An 18,573-nucleotide genomic window follows, 5' to 3' on the forward strand; every position below is an offset into this window, starting at 1 on the left:
GTTACGCGAGCGTAAGCTAACGCGTGATCTCCCACTTATACAGGCGGAAAATGGTAGACCCTGAGATAAAAATGTGTTTTAAATGCTTATTTGATAGCGAAGGACACATTCAACCTGACGAATCACAAGTAATTGTTAATAGAGATACTGGATATGCCTCTGTTGACGGGAAATTGTTGGCTCGTTGCGGGATGAAGCAATATAGGCCTATCAGTGGTGGATCGACTCACTCTTACTGAAAACCCTTACCTATCTGCCGTTAGTCACGACCGGCCTATCCCAGCTTGTTCTGTGCTTGTGTAACCGATGTGAAATGGCTAGTTAGTTAGCGGTGGTGCGCGCTAATAGCGTTTCAATCGGGTGACGTCACTCGCTCTGAGACCTTAAGTAGTTGTTCCCCTTGCTCTGCAAGGGCCGCAGCTTTTGTGGCTCGATGGGTAACGATGCTTCGTGGGTGTCAGTTGTTGATGTGTGCAGAGGGTCCCTGGTTCAAGCCCAGGTAGGGGCGAGGAGAGGGACGGAAGCTATACTGTTACACTTGTTATATGTTATCTGTAGACTCACTCACTCTTTCTTACTTTACCATGCACTAGTCATCATACAACTACATCCCTAACTTGGTATGTTACCTTTGACCCCCATGATGTTAAATCTGTGACCCTTGAACCTCCCTCTCAGACATGGGAACACTGACTCTCTTTATGACTGGTTAACGGGCCTCAGATGTTCCCTTTGCTACTGCCCACAACCTTAACACACGCGCGCACACACACACACACACACACACACACACACACACACACACACACACACACACACACACACACACACACACACACACACACACACACACACACACACACACGCACGCACACACACACACACACCATTGGGCGCCTCTTGAGGCTCTGAGCTCCCTAATTGGCCTATTAGGTAGGACGGGGGCGGGAGTATTTGATGTATGGCTAAGAGCTTGTCAATCAAATGCGATTACACCCGCCCCCCTACGGTTTTCTCTCTCTGCCTCCGCTGTGCACATTCAACGTGAGACAGACAACAAATAGGCAGAGAAGGTTGTTACTGTGTGGTTTTGGATGAGCGCCGAAACCGTTTGTAGACTTCGCACATACACAACAGGATGTAGCAGCGGCGAAAGAAATAAGAAAGGAGAAGAAAAACGCGTGCGAAGAACGGGAGGTGTAGATTGTGAGAGTGGACAGAAGCAGAAGCCGACGGTAGCAGGATTTCCCACGGCAGGTTATGATGACAGCACCGCGGCCCGAGCTGCTAACCTGAAGTACCGCTCCATGCGTTTTTGTTTGATGCTACGCTGGATTTTTACGCACTAAACGGACTCTGACTGGCACAGTTCAGATACTTTTGTAACAGAGGGGAGCACTGAAAGAAAGAGGACAGGATGGCGAGCCAAAACGACTGCTGTGTGAAGGTCTCTTTGAGGTATGCCCCTCCGCGGTCCCCGAAAGCCCACTGAAAGATTTCTGTTGACCTTCGCAGAACGCATTGTGTCTCTGTCACTGTGTGTCTCTGTTACCGGGCAATTAATTAATTGATTCGCTCACATGTGAGTCCTAGAAGCATTCTCTGGTGATGTTATTTAGCTGTCCATATGTAGAGTACAGCAATAATTGCATTAGTACAGTTAGAATTTGGCTTGCTGTTGCAACATATGGGTGTTCTTGTAGCTACTGTACACAGAGCAGATAAGGCAAAGCATGTGCGAGCATGCCTTCATATAGGTGCAGAAGATTAAGTAGATCAGTGCTATTATGCTGATAGGCTGAATGATCTGTTGGTTGAAATCATGAGTGTTGTGTTATTTCTAAAAGTCCTCAGCCCAGGTGCTGGCGGGGTAGAATATCCATGGGGCGTTGCAGCCTGGTCTCATAGACTAGACGTAGCATAGTAATTGTAAAGCTGGACTCTCAAGTAAGTATGATATATGTTACGTTTGGTATGGTTACATTAGACAGACAGTTACTTAATGCAAAAACGAAAGTACTTTGGTTGGAGAGCACGAATGAAGTGTACAACGTGAATGAAGGTTGCAAATTTGGATATCATCACTGACAGCATTTTAGCTAAATAGCAACTTTTCAACTACTTACTACTTTTTTGCTACATTGCAACTATTTGGCGTGTTAACTAACCATTCCCCTAACCTTAACCCTTTTAACTAACCCTGCCCTTAACCCTTTAACCTAACTCCTAAACTTTACCCTGACCTTAACCTTAACCCCTAGCCTATCTAACGGTAGCCAGCTAGCTAATATTAGATACTTAGCTAGAATTCATAACATATCATACGTTTTGAAAATTCATAACATTGTACATTTTAGAAAATTCGTAACACAATTTGAATTGTAATTCGTAACATATCATATGAGATGGGTGATGGACATTCACAATGTAATACATACCATACGAAACGTAACATACTAAATGGCGTGTCTCAGATTTACGTACAGAATAATACGAAATGCTCTGAAACCAGGTTGGGCATTTCTGCCAGTCACAATAATATCAAATTCTCATCATGTGAGCTCTCCATGCCATGTGCTGTTGCTATTGCAATAGGGTGTCTTTTCATCGTTACAAAATAATTGCTTTCCCTCAATGACTCGGTGTTAGAAGAAATTTGCTTTGGACCTTGCCGAAATGTGCTTTTGCGTTTGAGTCGACCATCACAAAGAGATGCCATCGCTCCGGGGAACAGCATTTACATGTGCCTCACATTTATTCACTGCCTTTGTTGAGAACAAAACCCTGAAGGCACGGGACTGTGTTGTGAGGTTATCCATGAATATTGGACATCGTCGCTGTTTAATTTGCGTGCCGTAAGGGGATATTATATATCACAGTAGGCGATCACCGCTAGGGCTGTAGCGGTCGTGAACTTTCATCACCCGGTGATTGTCAAGCAAATAACCGTCGGTCTCACGGTAATTGACCGTTAATTAACATAAACACATTTAGCATCTCCTGGCTTCCGCACATAAAAAAGTCTAATAAATCCATGATTTATATTAGACAGGTCTGATAGAAGAACAGAATAGCATACTCTGAGTTGTCCTTATGTTAGGTCCTGATCTGGCTATGCCAAATGGCTGTGGGCTACACTAGTTCATTTAGCAGACAAGATTTGCTTATAATTTTGTGGCATTATTTTATATTATTTCATAGTATGAAGAATACAGTTGAACAAATATATGAATATTTTCTCCAAACGATTTGAGGGAGCGCGGCTATTCTGTGTTAATCAGTTAACAGAGAAATAGGTACTCCTATATGCTTCATTTAGAGTTATTAATGTAACTTTAGTTGTTCTACAAACGTTGGGCTTATTACATTGTAAGGCTGCATGATGCGACTAATGATGATTTGAAAAAAGTCGCTTGAAAGGCATGAGCTCTGCTTCGTTTTTAGCGCAGGCTGTACACACCAATAGTCTCTCATTCACAATTTGACAAGCACTTGATAATGCCCTGAATTTCACAGCAGCATCCCCTTTGTGGCTGTAATGCACCCTAAACAATCCATGCCTTTTGCGGCCCAGCTTGCTGCGTTGTGCCCTTCTCCCTGAGTGTGCTGCGCAATCCGAAGCGTCTCGCACTCACATGGCTCTCCTTCACGTGGATCAGGTCTTTCTCACAGGCTACAAGTAAAGACAGACACATCGGGGATGCAACGGCGCACGTCCTTATCCAATTCCGAGGTGTACAGTACTAGTCAAACGTTTGGACACACCTACTCATTCCAGAGTTTTTCTTTATTTGTACTATTTTCTACAGTGTAGAATAATAGTGAAGACATCACAACTATGAAATAACACATATGGAATCATGTAGTAATCAAAAAAGTGTTAAACAAATCAAAATATATTTTATATTTGAGATGACATCTTTGCACACTCTTGACATTCTCTCAACCAGCTTCACCTGGAATGCTTTTCCAACAGTATTGAAGAAGTTCCCACATATGCTGAGCACTTGTTGGCTGCTTTTCCTTCACTCAGTGGTCCAACTCATCAAAAACCATCTCAATTGGGTTGAGGTCGGGTGATTGTGGAGGCCAGGTCATCTGATGCAGCACTCCATCACTCTCCTTCTTGGTCAAATAGCCCTTACACAGCCTGGAGGTGTGTTGGGTCATTGTCCTGTTGAAAAACAAATAATAGTCCCACTAAGCATAATGCTGTGGTAGCCATGCCGACTGACTAATATATAATTGATAGGCGAATATTGTCACCCATCAGACTTCTTGATTTGAATCTTCTCTTTACTTATACAAAATGATATGTGTAACATTTGTTTCGATTTAGAATGGACCATTATCATGCACCTGTATCGAAACGGGCAGCAGGAAAAAATATGTCATCTATGTACTTAAATAGCGAATGGAGGATGCTTTTCCCCGTGGTTTATTTTCATGCCAGCCAGGTAGACTATACTCCTTTTGTAAATGATACGCAATGTGCATAATATTAGGAAAGTTAAGATATAAATATAGTAGGTCTAGCCTATAGAAAGCTGATGAGATCCTCCTCTTTTTATTAGCGGCCATCACTCTGTTTTCTCCCGCAATTGCAAAGCCTATAGAAATGTTGTGCCACGTGAAGTGTTTGATTTTTTTTTTTTTTACATTTACATTGTCAGAGTGATTAGGGGGACAATAGAGTGCTGAGTACCAGTTGGTAGCTAGTTTGGTAGGCTACTAATGATAATCGGCAGTATCAGAGCTTCGAGAAGCATAATTACCCTGACTAAATGGTCACGTGGAATTTGACTGCCTTCATGACTCGTGACCGCCCCGGTGTGACGGTAATACGGTCACCACCCAGCTCGGTTAGAACTCCATAATGTACCTCATTGGATGTAGACCACATAGACTAGTAACGTGAGAAGGCATGACTTAATTGGGCTAGTATATTGGATAGTATATCTGCAGTCGTGCGTGCGTGTTTCTCTTTCTCTGTGTGTGCGTGCGCGCGTGGTAACCTTGTCGCAGCCAGACGGTTTTGCCCCGTGGCAAGGCGGCCGGAATCAGGGCCTTTTTTTGAAGTCAACCGTAATATTGATGGCCCCATTTTCCCATTTTTCCCGTGCAGTGGCCCATGTGTGGTTGGTAGGCTAGATGTTTACAAGGCTCGTAGCCTGTAGTCAGTCAGCTGGCTGCGTCCCAAATGGCGCCCTATTCCCTATATAGTGCACTTCTTTTGACCAGGGTCCATAAGTAAAGAATATGGTGCCTTTTAAGGATGCGTCCAGCTGACGGGCTATAGGCTACGAGCCTTGTAAACATTTAGCCTACCAACCACACATGGGCCCTTGCACGGGGAAATGGGGCAATCAATATTTCAATATTACGGTTGACTTCCAGAGGTCCTGATCTCGCCCCCCCCCCCCCCCCCCCCCCCGGTGCGGCACGAGACTGTCAGACAATGGGCCGACACCACCGCCTCACCACGGGGCAGAACCCGGCATGAGAGTCAGCCTGTCAGTTAGTTCCTTTGCGCTTTGTCACAATGTCAAAAAGAGGAAGTGGTTTAGCCAACATTTTGCTGAGGCTTTTCAAAAAGAGTGAAAAGAAGAAAAGCGACGCTGCTTGTTCATTGTTGTTCATCTGTTGTTCATCTGTTGTTCGTATTAGGGCGGCAGGTAGCCTTTAGTAGATCGAATCCCCGAGCTGACAAGGTACAAATCTGTCGTTCTGCCCCTGAACAAGCCAGTTAACCCACTGTTCCTAGGCCGTCATTGAAAATAAGAATTTGTTCTTAACTGACTTGCCTAGTTAAATAAAGGTTAAATAAATAAAATACAAATGAGGAAGTTGGATGTGCTGTAAGGTGGGGTTAAATGCCCTACTATTGATTTATTCAACTGGCCGGGGAGGGGATGGTATGTGAGGATGAGTGAAGGTGAACGGCATCAGTTATAGTTCACACCTTTCACACACACGCACACAGTAGGAGCCTGACATGACCTGTCAACACAGCAGCAGGAGACAAGGCCTACTGTCCATATATGGTTAGCTGTCTCTCTATTCAAAGCTGCATTTTTCAACAGATTATTTTGTAACAATGGAAGTACAATTTACGTAATTGGTGTTAGTCACCCTGCACTAGGTATAGGCCTACATTAAGCACACAAAGTGAACAGTACTAACCAATGTTAACTAACCAATGTTAACCAATGTAATAACCGTAGTGCCACTGTTGTAATAGGAATCTTAAAAGCATGCTCTGTTCTCTTCTTCGTGTGTGATCTGAAATGTGCGTATTTACTCTGTTCCTAATGGGTGGCACTGAAAGCAGTGTTAGCAGTGACAGGAAGTAGGGACGCACACAAACAAACACACGGCTCTAGATGACTTCCCGTGAAACTAGGGATGCATCCCAAATGGCACACCCAATACACTACTTTTGACCTTATCTCAATGGGCCCTGGTAAAAAAAATTGTGCACTATATTGGGGAATAGGGTGCCATTTGGGATGCACATTAAGATGGACTGTCTTCGTTAACGACAGGGAAGACTATTCCAGGGAACGCCAGGCCACTGATAACAGAGAATAGATGGATGGCTGTGTAATTGCTCCCACATTTATAATTGGAATTCCGTTCTGCAGCAGAGGAACCTCAGTTCTAGGACTGCGGACAAGGACTGCGTTTAGAAAAGGTTTGGGTTTGACGAGCGCGTGTGTGTGAGCCGACGAAGGGAGGTGTTGATGGCCAAACAAAGTCAGGTCATTCACCACCCTGACCCCATAGCCCCGCCCCTCCACAGTCTGTGTCACGACAGAGAAGCCGTTCGTTTCCTGTCTGTCTGGGAAGCCTTCACTAAACAACATTCGGAGAAAATACAGCCAACACACAGATAGCCTGTTACACAATGACCCAGAGTCTTGCATCCAAACAGTAGATCACACACTTCCGGTGCTGTCGATGCCATCTTGAGGGCTGGTGTTGGCTTGTGGTTGACAGATTTATGTTGCTGATGGCTTGGTCTAAGCCATGTGTGTGTTTTATTTAATCTGTGTGTGTGGGAAATCATGTGCTTTTCATGTATTTCTCTGTGTGTGCAAGCTCATTTGTGAACATGTGCTTTTGGGTGTGTGGGTATGTTTGTTCTTGAGTATTTCATCTGCAGGCCATGTTTGCCCCTCTCTCCCCTCTCTCCGTCCCTCTCCGTGCTCCATCCTCCTCTCCCCTCCTCTTTTCACCCCCCCGTCATTGCGGTCCAGAGAGAGGTCTTACGTGAAGGTGTTGAGTCAACAGCCAGTCTTGTTATAAATAGACACAAAGAAGACCGAGAGAGGCTGTTGACTGCACGTCTCCTGCGACGACTGGACGAAACTGGAGGAGACTGGAGGAGAGACACAGGGCCCGCATCCCAAATGGCACCCTATTCCCTATGCAGTGCACTACTTTGAATCAGAGCACTGGTCAACAGTAGTGCTCTAAATAGAGTTGATCAGACGAGCAGCCAGCCACCACCTCAGGGTGCTCTGAAACAACATTACCCGTCAAGCGCGGGGGGGTCTGATGTTCTGCTCCTCTTGTGATGATGAGGCTGGAAATAGATTTAATATGAATACTTTAATTGTGATGAATAGGTTATTATGAACAGGGAAGGAGATACAAGGATGTACTTTGTTGACTGTTGCCATGCAGGAGTGGTCTTTGCGTGTTGTGGTGATCGCAGAAGCGTTTTACCACACTGGTTACCGCCACGGCTTACAATTTTGACTAGAGTCTGTGTGACGCAACGTGCGTCGCGTGAAAGGATTTTCTGCGACCAACTTTCCGTTGCTGCTTTGGTCCGCATTCAGACTGTTACAGGCCACGATATTGACAGTCTGCCCTTGGCACAACAGTGATTAGCCTAGAATACAATGACAGAAGCCAGGGGATGTAGAGTAAATTGACATTTTTGTTAAAAGGGTTTGTTTTGGTTGTTGGACGTATGTCCTGTGTAGGATGTGTGTGTCGCGTCTGTTTCCTGTTGACACTGTGAACCGTTCACTGGGTCGACAGCCTCTCTAGGGGGGCTGCTTTACAGGCCTGGCTCTGGTGGGAACTAGCCCACCAGAGTGTGTGTGTGTGTGTGTGTGTGTGTGTGTGTGTGTGTGTGTGTGTGTGTGTGTGTGTGTGTGTGTGTGTGTGTTATGCTGAGAGATTTAACCAAAATCATTGGTTCAATTATTTTGAATTCCATTTCCTTCTGTTTTTTTTCTTCTTCTGTGAGCTCAACGCGCACACATTGCATAGTTTCTCTAGAGATGAATCAGATCAAGCCCAAACTGTAGTAGGGAGTTGTAGTTTCCAACAAGAAAAACAATTCTACATAGTTTAGCGCAGAAAACTTAATTAAACTTAAGTAATGAACAACTATAATCCATTGCATGCCGGTGTGTTTCTTTTGCACCTGCTACGTTAGATTAGTGTTGGGACAGAAGAATGCGTGACAGAAGAATGTGCAATTTGAAAGGGATAGAAAGCAGTTTCTTTGCGAGGTATCCAGTGCTTCATTTGTAAATCGGGAGGTGCCGGAACAAACAGTGAGCACAAGAGAAGAAAAATCTCCTTTTTATAATAATGCATTGCATTCATTTCATCGCATTTGTGTAGTGGCATAGAGCAATAGAGTAAAAGGCACTTAGAGAAGTTTTATACATGGTACATTTTTTGTGGGTGAAAAATTGAAAATTTTTGGCCTTTTAATAAAAGCATTTCTTGCAATTCTATGTACGTCCTTTTACATGACTGGAGACTTTGGCTGAATCTTTGTTAATACCACACAAATGATCGAAATGGCAGGCAACTTTGACACTGACAAAACTGAGAATCTGATATCAATAAAAACGACCTTGTCTTGAATCCGTCAATAGACTAGGCCTCGGTGTGTGAAGACACGTTGTAGGCTACAATGTGAGGAGGAAATTGTAGTCCTAAAAATGCTTTCCAGTTTCACTGACCCACACAATGATGCGCAGCTCACTCACTGGTGACGGCCGACGGACTCGTGCCAAAAGCCTCTGTCTCTGTCTCAAAACAATATTTGGAAGTTGATCAAATATTTTGGTGGCCTACAGCAGTCTAAATTAAATGATTCAGTGCAACGCTTGAGAGATGCTTGTGTCTTTCGGAGCAGAGAGGGAGAGAGATACTGGCGGGCTTCTCTCACAGCCACCGTCCCAAATATATATATATTGATATTGATTGATATATATATATATAAAATATAAAATATGCCCACAAACTCCAGTATAGCTGTGGGGCTTACAAGTCTGAATTTCTTACAGCCTAATTTTCAAGACATCAATGTACAGCAACGTTTTCAGGCGTCACTGCAGAACACCTGGTTATGCACACACAGCTGTGGGGCTTACAAGACTTGAATTTCGTGTACTTTTCAAGACATACATGTAGCAGTAGAACAAACGTATATCAAGTCAAATGATTGTGATATCAATGAAATACATCGACGCAGGCTACGGCAGAACACCTATTATGTTATACAGGCCTCGTGCCTATGTGATAATATGAAGCGCTTATTCAGATTAACTTCACAGTGCACCTTAGTTATCCAAAACCTCCCATAACACAGCCGTTTCCTTGTGCGTCTCCTCCCTATTTCTTCTTTTGCTCCTGGTATCCGTGACACATCTGTGTCCTTTAGCGATCCATGACCTCACATAGGGGACTGGGTTGAATTGGCTCAGGGGTGGGCCAACAAGGTTCAGAAAGAGAAGCCCTGATATGGTGGAGGTACGCAGAGAGGCGCGGGTTGAGGTCCAAATCAGATTTGTTTGAGAAAATCCCCGCTCGCATTCTGTACTGGAGATGGGGACGGTGTTGACCACCATCACCAGCACTTTGAGTCCATCTGGAACGTGTCCTTTTTCATTACCGTTAGTGTCCTTGTACTGCCTGTAGGTCCGTATGACCGTACATGGACTGTCGATGCCAAGCCGAGAGATTTTACCACTGTTTCTCCATACATAGCTCCTACGTCCTCCTGCCAGTATTGCGCGTAAAGCACCTTCAGCTCCTCTATGACCTGGCTGTGTCCTGTATTGTCCACCGTCCGTCCTCCTTAAGAGAACATTCTAGCCTCCACGGTTCCTCGCCAAGCTCTATGAAAAACTCCCTCTGATTAAGGACTCTACTCTGGTCTTCAACCATTCAGTTTGATGCCTTAGAAAGAGTTCTCCTAAATCCCTGTCTGGCTGAGGTGTGTGTGTGTGTGTGTGTGTGTGTGTGTGTGTGTGTGTGTGTGTCAGTCTGGCTGCTTTGCCATTGCACTGAACACCTTCGCTTCCCTGGTGACTGCCCTGTGTGCAGTAATAATTGTGCGGTCTCTGAATTGTCACTCGAGCTCCAAAAGAGAGAGTTCTTGATGTGCGTCACACATAAGGCCTAGATCGTTGACAAACCCATGCGAGGATATCCTCACGCTAAGGCCACTAGCTCTGACGGGTCACACCGTCGCAGGAGGCATCCTCAATGCTTGTGACCAGCCGGGTCATTTTTCCACACGGACTCGACCGTTCTAAAACTGGATGCCACCCATCTAGTGTCCAAGATCCTGTCGATTTTTTTTAAATTTTATTTTATTTTTTAGCACAGCTAAATGTCTAAACTCTCTATGCACTCCCTCAGCTCCATTCGTTTTATTGGATACGGTATAAAGCACATATGAGCTTGTCCATAAGTATTTTCAAAGGATTGATAGCTCCCGTCTCTTTTACCACATTGCCCAATGTGAGCTCAAGCCTGCGTGCGGAGCAGTTATATTAGGGAAGAGGACCCGGAGCCTCGTTGCTACTCCGCTCTCGCGTCCCAGCGTGACAGACGCACCACCACACGTAATTCCGATGAGGGTTTTGGAGAGAAAGTCCTCAGTAAACTTTACCCCCTCCTAATGCGGATAATAGATTACGGACAATTCCCCCAGCAGATAAGTCCTCCCGTTCCACAAGATCAACAAAAATGTTTGCTGGTACGTCCATATCTGCCAGCTGAAGTCTTGATGTTTACAATCAAGGCTCTGTTTTTAATTCAAACTAGTAGCCTCATCGAGCGTTAGGCAGATTTTTTTTGGGGGGAGAGCACTGTACTATTCTTTCAAATAGTTTTCACTTCATTTCGGATGAAATATGTTGCTGTGTGTTGGCGCAAGCAACATTTTGAGTGGAGTATTCTCCCCAAAATAATCTAACCGAACCGACCACACAAAAAAACAGGAGACTGGCCCCCTGCCCTCATTGTCCCCTGGTTATCTCCTGTTAAGAGCTGTTCAAGGCCAGATACTTACTGTAGCCTATAAAATGCATCCCTCTCTCCACCCTTCCTTCAAGTAAAGCTGGATTGCATGAGCAATCTAACATAATAGGATAAGTGAAAGCGAGTGTTCCAACTATATCGCTTTCTGGGATTGGAAGCAGGGGAGGATGCAATACAATGTCGTTACTAGTGAAGCTAATTACAGTGTTACACCGGTATAACAGCTTCTATCTCAAGGCCATCAGACTGTTAAACAGCCATCACTAACACTGAGTGGCTGCTGCCAACATACTGACTCAACTCAAGCCACTTTAATAATGAAAAATTGATGTAATAAATGTATCACTAGCCACTTTAAACAATGGCACTTCATATAACGTTTACATACCCTACAATACTCATCTCATATGTATATACTGTACTCCATACCATCTATTACATCTTGCCTACGCCGTTCGGCCATCACTCATTTATATATTTATGTACATATTCGTCTTCATTCCTTTACACTTGTGTGTACAAGGTAGTTGTTGTGGAATTGGTAGATTACTTGTTAGATATTACTGCATGGTTGGAACTAGAAGCACAAGCATTTCGCTACACTTGCATTAACATCTGCTAACCATGTGTATGTGACCAATACATTTGATTTGATTTGAAGGTGTTACCAGGTATTCAAACAGGACACCGGATCTACCAACAACATCTTCATAGAGGTCCCTCTCCAGATAGACAGACAGACACACACACACACACACACACACACACACACACACACACACACACACACACACACACACACACACACACACACACACACACACACACACACTCCAGCCTCTTCACCTTGGCCACATGGTCTCTGACCTCTAGTCATTAGAGGAAGTAATTTGTCAGGGGGTGCTAAACGAAAGACTTTCCTGACTGGAGCTGGGACGGTTACAGAAACTGAAGCATGGGAGAGTCAACAAAGCACGGCGCCGTTAGTAAAGAACGGTAAAGTACAGCAAAGCCTTAGCTCAACGCAGACTTACTTAGTATTGTACACTACAGGCCCGATTGGCACATTTTATATCGGCTGATATGAATACAAGGTTTATTACCCATTAACACGGAATGCCATCACTAACCACTGATCTGTCAGGAGTGGTGAAAGCTTTATTGTGGACACGCTTATTTTGATCTATCGTGGCTCTATTGGATTTAGTATGGATCCCTACTGTGTTAGATCAGTGATTTAGGACGAGGGAAAAATGCAAAGGTCTACAGTCTAATCGATAAGTCCAAACTCATGGCAGTACAGAAGCTGTAGCATTTATCAGGAATCAACTGTATTATTTTGTTATTATAAATCCTGGGGGATTACAGTAGGACTGTAGGTGCCCTGTTCACTGCCTGGCTGTTTTTATAAGAAGGTCGTTCCATTTGATTTCAATCACTTTTTGACCGCATCCCTTTTTATTTGAATGAAACTTTCCATGCATATTTGCCCACGGTAGAAGTGGTCAGAAGTTACATTTTTGGTATCAGAATGCCAAAACATTCAGGAGATAAAGGTGCTCAAAGTTGACCCATTATGCATACTAGGGTTGGGCCGTATACAGATTTTCATACCTTCATACCGTTTCTGTACCTTACCGGGGTATACGGTATTAACGGCAGTGCAGTATGTGGACATCTCATTCCAAAATCATGGGCATTAATATAGAGTTGGTCCCTCTTTGCTGCTATAACAGCCTCCGCTCTTCTAGGAAGGCTTTCCACTAGATGTTGGAACATTGCTGCAGGGACTTGCTTCCATTCAGCCACAAGAGCATTAGTGAAGTCGGGCAATGATGTTGGGCGATTAGGCCTGGCTCGAGGTTGGCGTTCCAATTCATCCCAAAGGTGTTTCGATGGGGTTGAGGTCAGGGCTCTGTGCAGGCCAGTCAAGTTCTTCCACACCTATCTCGACAAACCATTTCTGTATGGACCTCGCTTTGTGCACAGGGGCATTGTCATGCTGAAACAGTAAAGGGCCTTCCCCAAACTGTTGCCACAAAGTTGGAAGCACAGAATCGTCTAGAATGTCATTGTATGCTGTAGCATTAAGATTTCCCATTACTGGAACTAAGGGGCCTAGCCCAAACCATGAAAAACAGCCCCTGACCATTATTCCCCCTCCACCAAACTTTACAGTTGGCACTATGCATTGGGGCAGGCGTTCTCCTGGCATTCGCCAAACCCAGATTCGTACGTCGGACTGCCAGATGGTAAAGCGTGATTCTTCATTCCAGAGAACGCGTTTCCACTGCTCTAGAGTCCAATTGCGGCAAGCTTTACACCACTCCAGCCGACGTTTGGCATTGCGCATGGCGATCTTAGGCTTGTGTGGCTGCTCGGACAGGGAAACCCATTTTATGAAGCTACCGCCCAACAGTTCTTGTACTGATGTTGCTTCCAGAGGAAGTTTGGAACTCCGTGGTGTTGCAACCGAGGACAGACGATTTATACACACTACGCACTTCAGAACTCGGCGGCCCCGTTCTGTGAGCTTGTGTGGCCTACCATTCGCGGTTGAGCCGTTGTTGCTCCTAGACGTTTCCACTTCACAATAACAGCACTTCCAGTTGACCAGGGCAGCTCTAGCAGGGCAGACATTTGGTGACCTCACTTGTTGGAAAGATGGCATCCTATGACGGTGCCACGTTGAAAGTCACTGAGCTCTTCAGTAAGGCCATTCTACTGCTAATGTTTTCTCTGGAGATTGCATTGCTGTGTGCTCGATTTTTGTACACCTGTCAGCAATGGGTGTGGCTGAAATAGCTTAATCTGCTAATTTGAAGGGGTGTCCACATACTTATGTATAAATAGTGTATTTCTTTCCAAATGTATTATTATTATTATTATTATTATTATTATTTTTAAATATGCATGCTAACAAAGTACTAGTGAATTCCCATAGCAGACGCTAGCTAAATACTAGCAAGTGCAAGCGAACATTAAACAAATTGCAACGACTAAAGACACCCCAGCTCATGAAGTTGTATAACTATCTCAAAAGGTTTGCAGCACTCACAAAACAAATATTAGACAGCAGGGAACTTGATCCAGGAGTGGATTGGCTGTCTTTGCTGTAACCAAGAAGCTTTATCTTTTTAAGCTCGTGACTTAGCTAGCAAATTAGGAAACCAAATGCATTTCTGGAGACCTTTTTTTTGGCACATCTTAGATAGTGAAACTTATATATTGAACAAAAATAGAAACGGAACATGCAGCATTTTCAACGATTTTGCATTTTCAACAAGTTTTAAATCCATTAGTCCCTAATCTATGGATTTCACATGACTGGGCAGTGCCATGAGTCCCCCCCCAAAAGAAACTCTGGGAGGGCTTTTTTTACAGACAGTTTCATCAGCTGTCCAGGTGGCTTGTCTCAGACGATCCCGCAGGTGAAGAAGCCGGATGTGGAGGTCCTGGGCTGGCGTGGTTACACATGGTCTGCGGGTGTGAGGCCAGATGGACGTACTGCCAAATTCTCTAAAACAACATTGGAGGAGGCTTATGGTAGAGAAATTAACATTACACTCTCTGGAAACAGCTATGGTAGGCATTCCTGCAGTGAGCATGCCAATTGCATGCATCCTCAAAACTTGAGACATCTGTGGCATGCTGTGCACCTATGTAACGATCATGCTGTTTAATCAGCTTCTTGATATACCACACCTGTCAGGTGAATGCATTATCTTGGCAAAGGAGCAATGCTCACTAACAGGGATGTATACACATTTGTGCACAGAATTTGAGAGAAATATCCTTTTTGTGCATGTGGAACATTTCTGGGATCTTTTATTTCAGCTCATGAAACATGGGACCAACACTTTACATTGTTGCAATGATGTTTTTTGTTCAGTGTAGTTTATAAGATATTTAGCTGGCAAACATTAGTAGTGAATTTCAAGTGTAACTTGATCAGCTCTCCTGCGTTGCGCAGCAGTGGGTCGTCACGTCATGACAGCTTCCGTTTGCTCCGTGTGCTCGTTGTAAACAAACATACTCTGTGACTGGCTCAATCAGCTGCTTTGGGGAACAGTTAAAAACAATGACGCAACAGCTGAAACGAGGAACATGATCTGCTTCGTCTTTTAACCTAGGGCACATGTTGACTGCAGGTATTCATTTGAAAATATTCAATATCTTCACATTCATGAAAAAAATAAGCTAAAAATAGTTTGAGGTATTGAAAATCATACTGTGGGTATTTAAAAATACGCTGGTATACGGTATATACATTATACCGCCCAAGCCTAATGCATACCCCACTATACCATGAGATGTCTGTCTTCATCACTGGAAAAGATTATCGGTTGCATTTGATAGTTAAAAAAAACTTTTAACATCAATTATCAAAAAAACCCGTGTAAACTGCATAAAACATTTTTTCGCATATTGTTGCATGTCGTAGTTTTAAACGCTAATTTACATCATTTGAGCTGCGTGTGAAACAGCATACTCTTGAATACAGGGTGGGTGTCATTTCAATATAGTTCATAGAATGGACCTGTCCTTTCAGAGCACCTGCAATTTAGCTGGTACGCCATTGACATTTAAATTGAATTGCCATTTTTACTTCCAATTACTACCACAATGATGGCCGCCGGTCCACCCGCTGTCGAAGGTCAATGGGAATGTATATTCTATTATCTACATTTCTATGATTTCCAATCAGATGAATATGGAGATGTCAATGTTTGATTTAGTTAGATTTTATGCAGTATGTTTTGATCTATTTCTAGCCTGCCCAGGGACTGTGGACGACAGCTTACGAGCTAGTTCCGAGACTATACTCTGTGAGATGTTGATTATTGTGCTTCTGTGGTAATGTGTCTGATTTTAATATCCTCCGTGAGCAGTTTGGATAACAAATTCCCCCTCCCTGTCGATTCCACATGACTCGTGTGTTTCAGTGTGTTGTGGAGGTGTTGTGTGTTTGTCTGTGAGTTTCTCTCTCTGTGTGTGTGTGTGTGTGTGTGTGTGTGTGTGTGTGTGTGTGTGTGTGTGTGTGTGTTTATTTCTCTGTTAGTGTGTGTCCCTCAAGGTGTTATGTTAGTTTAGTTGTTAATGAACTCCTCTGGGTTCATCAAGACAATGTTTCTGTTGCAGAATAACTTCCAGTCAGGCCGCGTGGGCCTCCCTCACACTTCCTGTTCTCTTCCTGTTTCTGAAGCTGCCGAGCAACTCTCTCTGTCAGCGCATGCAACAGTGCGCGCACACAGCCAGAGCATTATTTGAATGTTCACAGGTTTTGAAAGACCGTCTGTTGAGAGTCAGTTGGGTCATTTGCATCCTATTGGTATCAGATGTCAATCAGGTTACCTAAAAAGAGAGGGCTTTTTCAGAGCCATTTCATTCCTTCAAAGGTACAGTTTACAGACCATCTCACATTCAGAGCTGACTTTTACATTGATTTACACAGACTCAGTGTCAGCAGGTTATGTGGAATGTATCCTCTCAGTTCACGATATATGATATATTTAAGCAATAAGGCCTGAGGGGGTGTGGTATATGGCCAAAATACCACGCCTAAGGGCTTTTCGTACGCACGACACATCGCGGAGTGTCTGGATACAGGCCTTAGCCGTGGTATATTGTCCATATACCACAAACGCCTGAGGTGCCTTATTACTATTATAAACTGGTTACCGACGTAATTAGAGCAGTAAAAATAAGTGTTTTGTCATACCCGTGGTATACGTTCTGATATACCACGGCTGTCAGCCAGTCAGCATTCAGGGCTCGAACCACTCAGTTTATAATGGCCAATATACCACGCCTAACAGCTGTTCTTATGCATGACGCAAAGCAGAGTGCCTGGATACAGCCTTTAGCAGTGGTATATTGTCTATATAACACAAACCCTGAGGTGTCTTGCCTTATCGCAATTATAAACCGGTTACCAACATACAGTAGTAGCTTTGCGTCACACCCATGGTAAATTGTCTGAAATGTTTGTGTTTCGTTTTCACCTTTCATTTATGCACTTTCTTGCGCTATGAATTTTGGGGCACCATGATGTTTTAATAAACATCTTTATTTTGCACTCGGTTTTGGATAGCGTGCGGGTCTCCATCTCTTCATATATTGTCTGATATACACACGGCTGAAATGCTGTTTCAGCCAATCAGCATCGAGGACCCAAACCACCCGTTTTATATACGGTGCATTCGGAAAGTTTTCAGACCCCTTGACTTTTTCCAGAGTTTATGTTACAGCCTTTTTCTAAAATTGATTAAATACATGTTTTTCTCATCAATCTACACACAATAACCCATAATGACAGAGACAACAGGTGTTTTGAAATGTTTGCAAATGTATTATAATGAAAAAAATGAAATACCTTATTTACATAATTGAGCTCAGGTGCATCCTGTTTCCATTGATCATCCTTGAGATGTTTCTACAACTTGATTGGAGTCCACCTGTGGTAAAGTCAATTGATTGGACATGATTTGAGAAGGGACATACCTGTCTATATAAGGTCCCACAGTTGACAGTGCATGTCAGAACAAAAACCAAGCCATGAGGTCGAAGGAATTGTCAGTAGAGCTCCCAGACAGGATTGTGTTGAGGCACCGATCTGAGGAAGAGTACCAAGAAATGCCTGCAGCATTGAAGGTCCCCAAGAACACAGTGGCCTCCATCATTCTTAAATGGAATAAGTTTGGAACCACCAAGACTCGTCCTAGAGCTGGCCGCCCGGCCAATCTGAACAATTGGGGGAGAAGGGCATTGATCAGGGAGGTGATCGAGAACCTGATGGTCACTGACAGAGTTCTTCTGTGGAGATGGTTGTCCTTCTGCAAGGTTTTCCCATCTATGCAGCACTCCACCAATCAGGCCTTTATGGTAGTGGCCAGACGAAATCCACTCCTCAGTAAAAGGCACATGACAGCCCACTTGGAGTTTTCCGAAAGGCACCTAAAGGACTCTCAGACCATGAGAAACAAGATTCTCTGGTCTGTTGAAACCAAGAGTGAACACTTTGAGCTCCAGCTTCATGTCTGGAGGAAACCTGGCACCATCTCTACGGTGAAGCATGGTGGTGGCAGCATCATGCTGTGGGGATGTTTTTCAGTGGCAGGTACTGGGAGACTAGTCAGGATCAAGGGAAAGATGAACGGAGGCAAGTACAGAGAGATCCTTGATGACAACCTGCTCTCCAGAGTGAGGGTTCACCTTCCAGCAGGACAACGACCCTAAGCACACAGCCAAGACAATGCAGGAGTGGCT

At 44.1% G+C, this 18,573-nt stretch overlaps 1 protein-coding gene across 4 annotated transcripts in view; it reads left to right on the forward strand.

The window, feature by feature from the left end:
• The first annotated feature begins 1,002 nt into the window (after positions 1 to 1,002).
• LOC115151053 (kinesin-like protein KIF21B) overlaps positions 1,003 to 18,573 on the forward strand; it is a 114,192-nt gene continuing 96,621 nt past the window's right edge. For all 4 annotated transcript variants that reach the window (XM_029694991.1, XM_029694993.1, XM_029694989.1 and 1 more), the window contains exon 1: positions 1,003 to 1,458. In XM_029694991.1, coding sequence (XP_029550851.1) covers positions 1,418 to 1,458 — 41 coding nt within the window. In that variant the 5' untranslated portion in view covers positions 1,003 to 1,417. The remainder of the gene's footprint in view (positions 1,459 to 18,573) is intronic.

Source organism: Salmo trutta, chromosome 16 (assembly GCF_901001165.1).
Source record: "Salmo trutta chromosome 16, fSalTru1.1, whole genome shotgun sequence".
In the NCBI taxonomy this organism is placed as follows: domain Eukaryota; kingdom Metazoa; phylum Chordata; class Actinopteri; order Salmoniformes; family Salmonidae; genus Salmo; species Salmo trutta.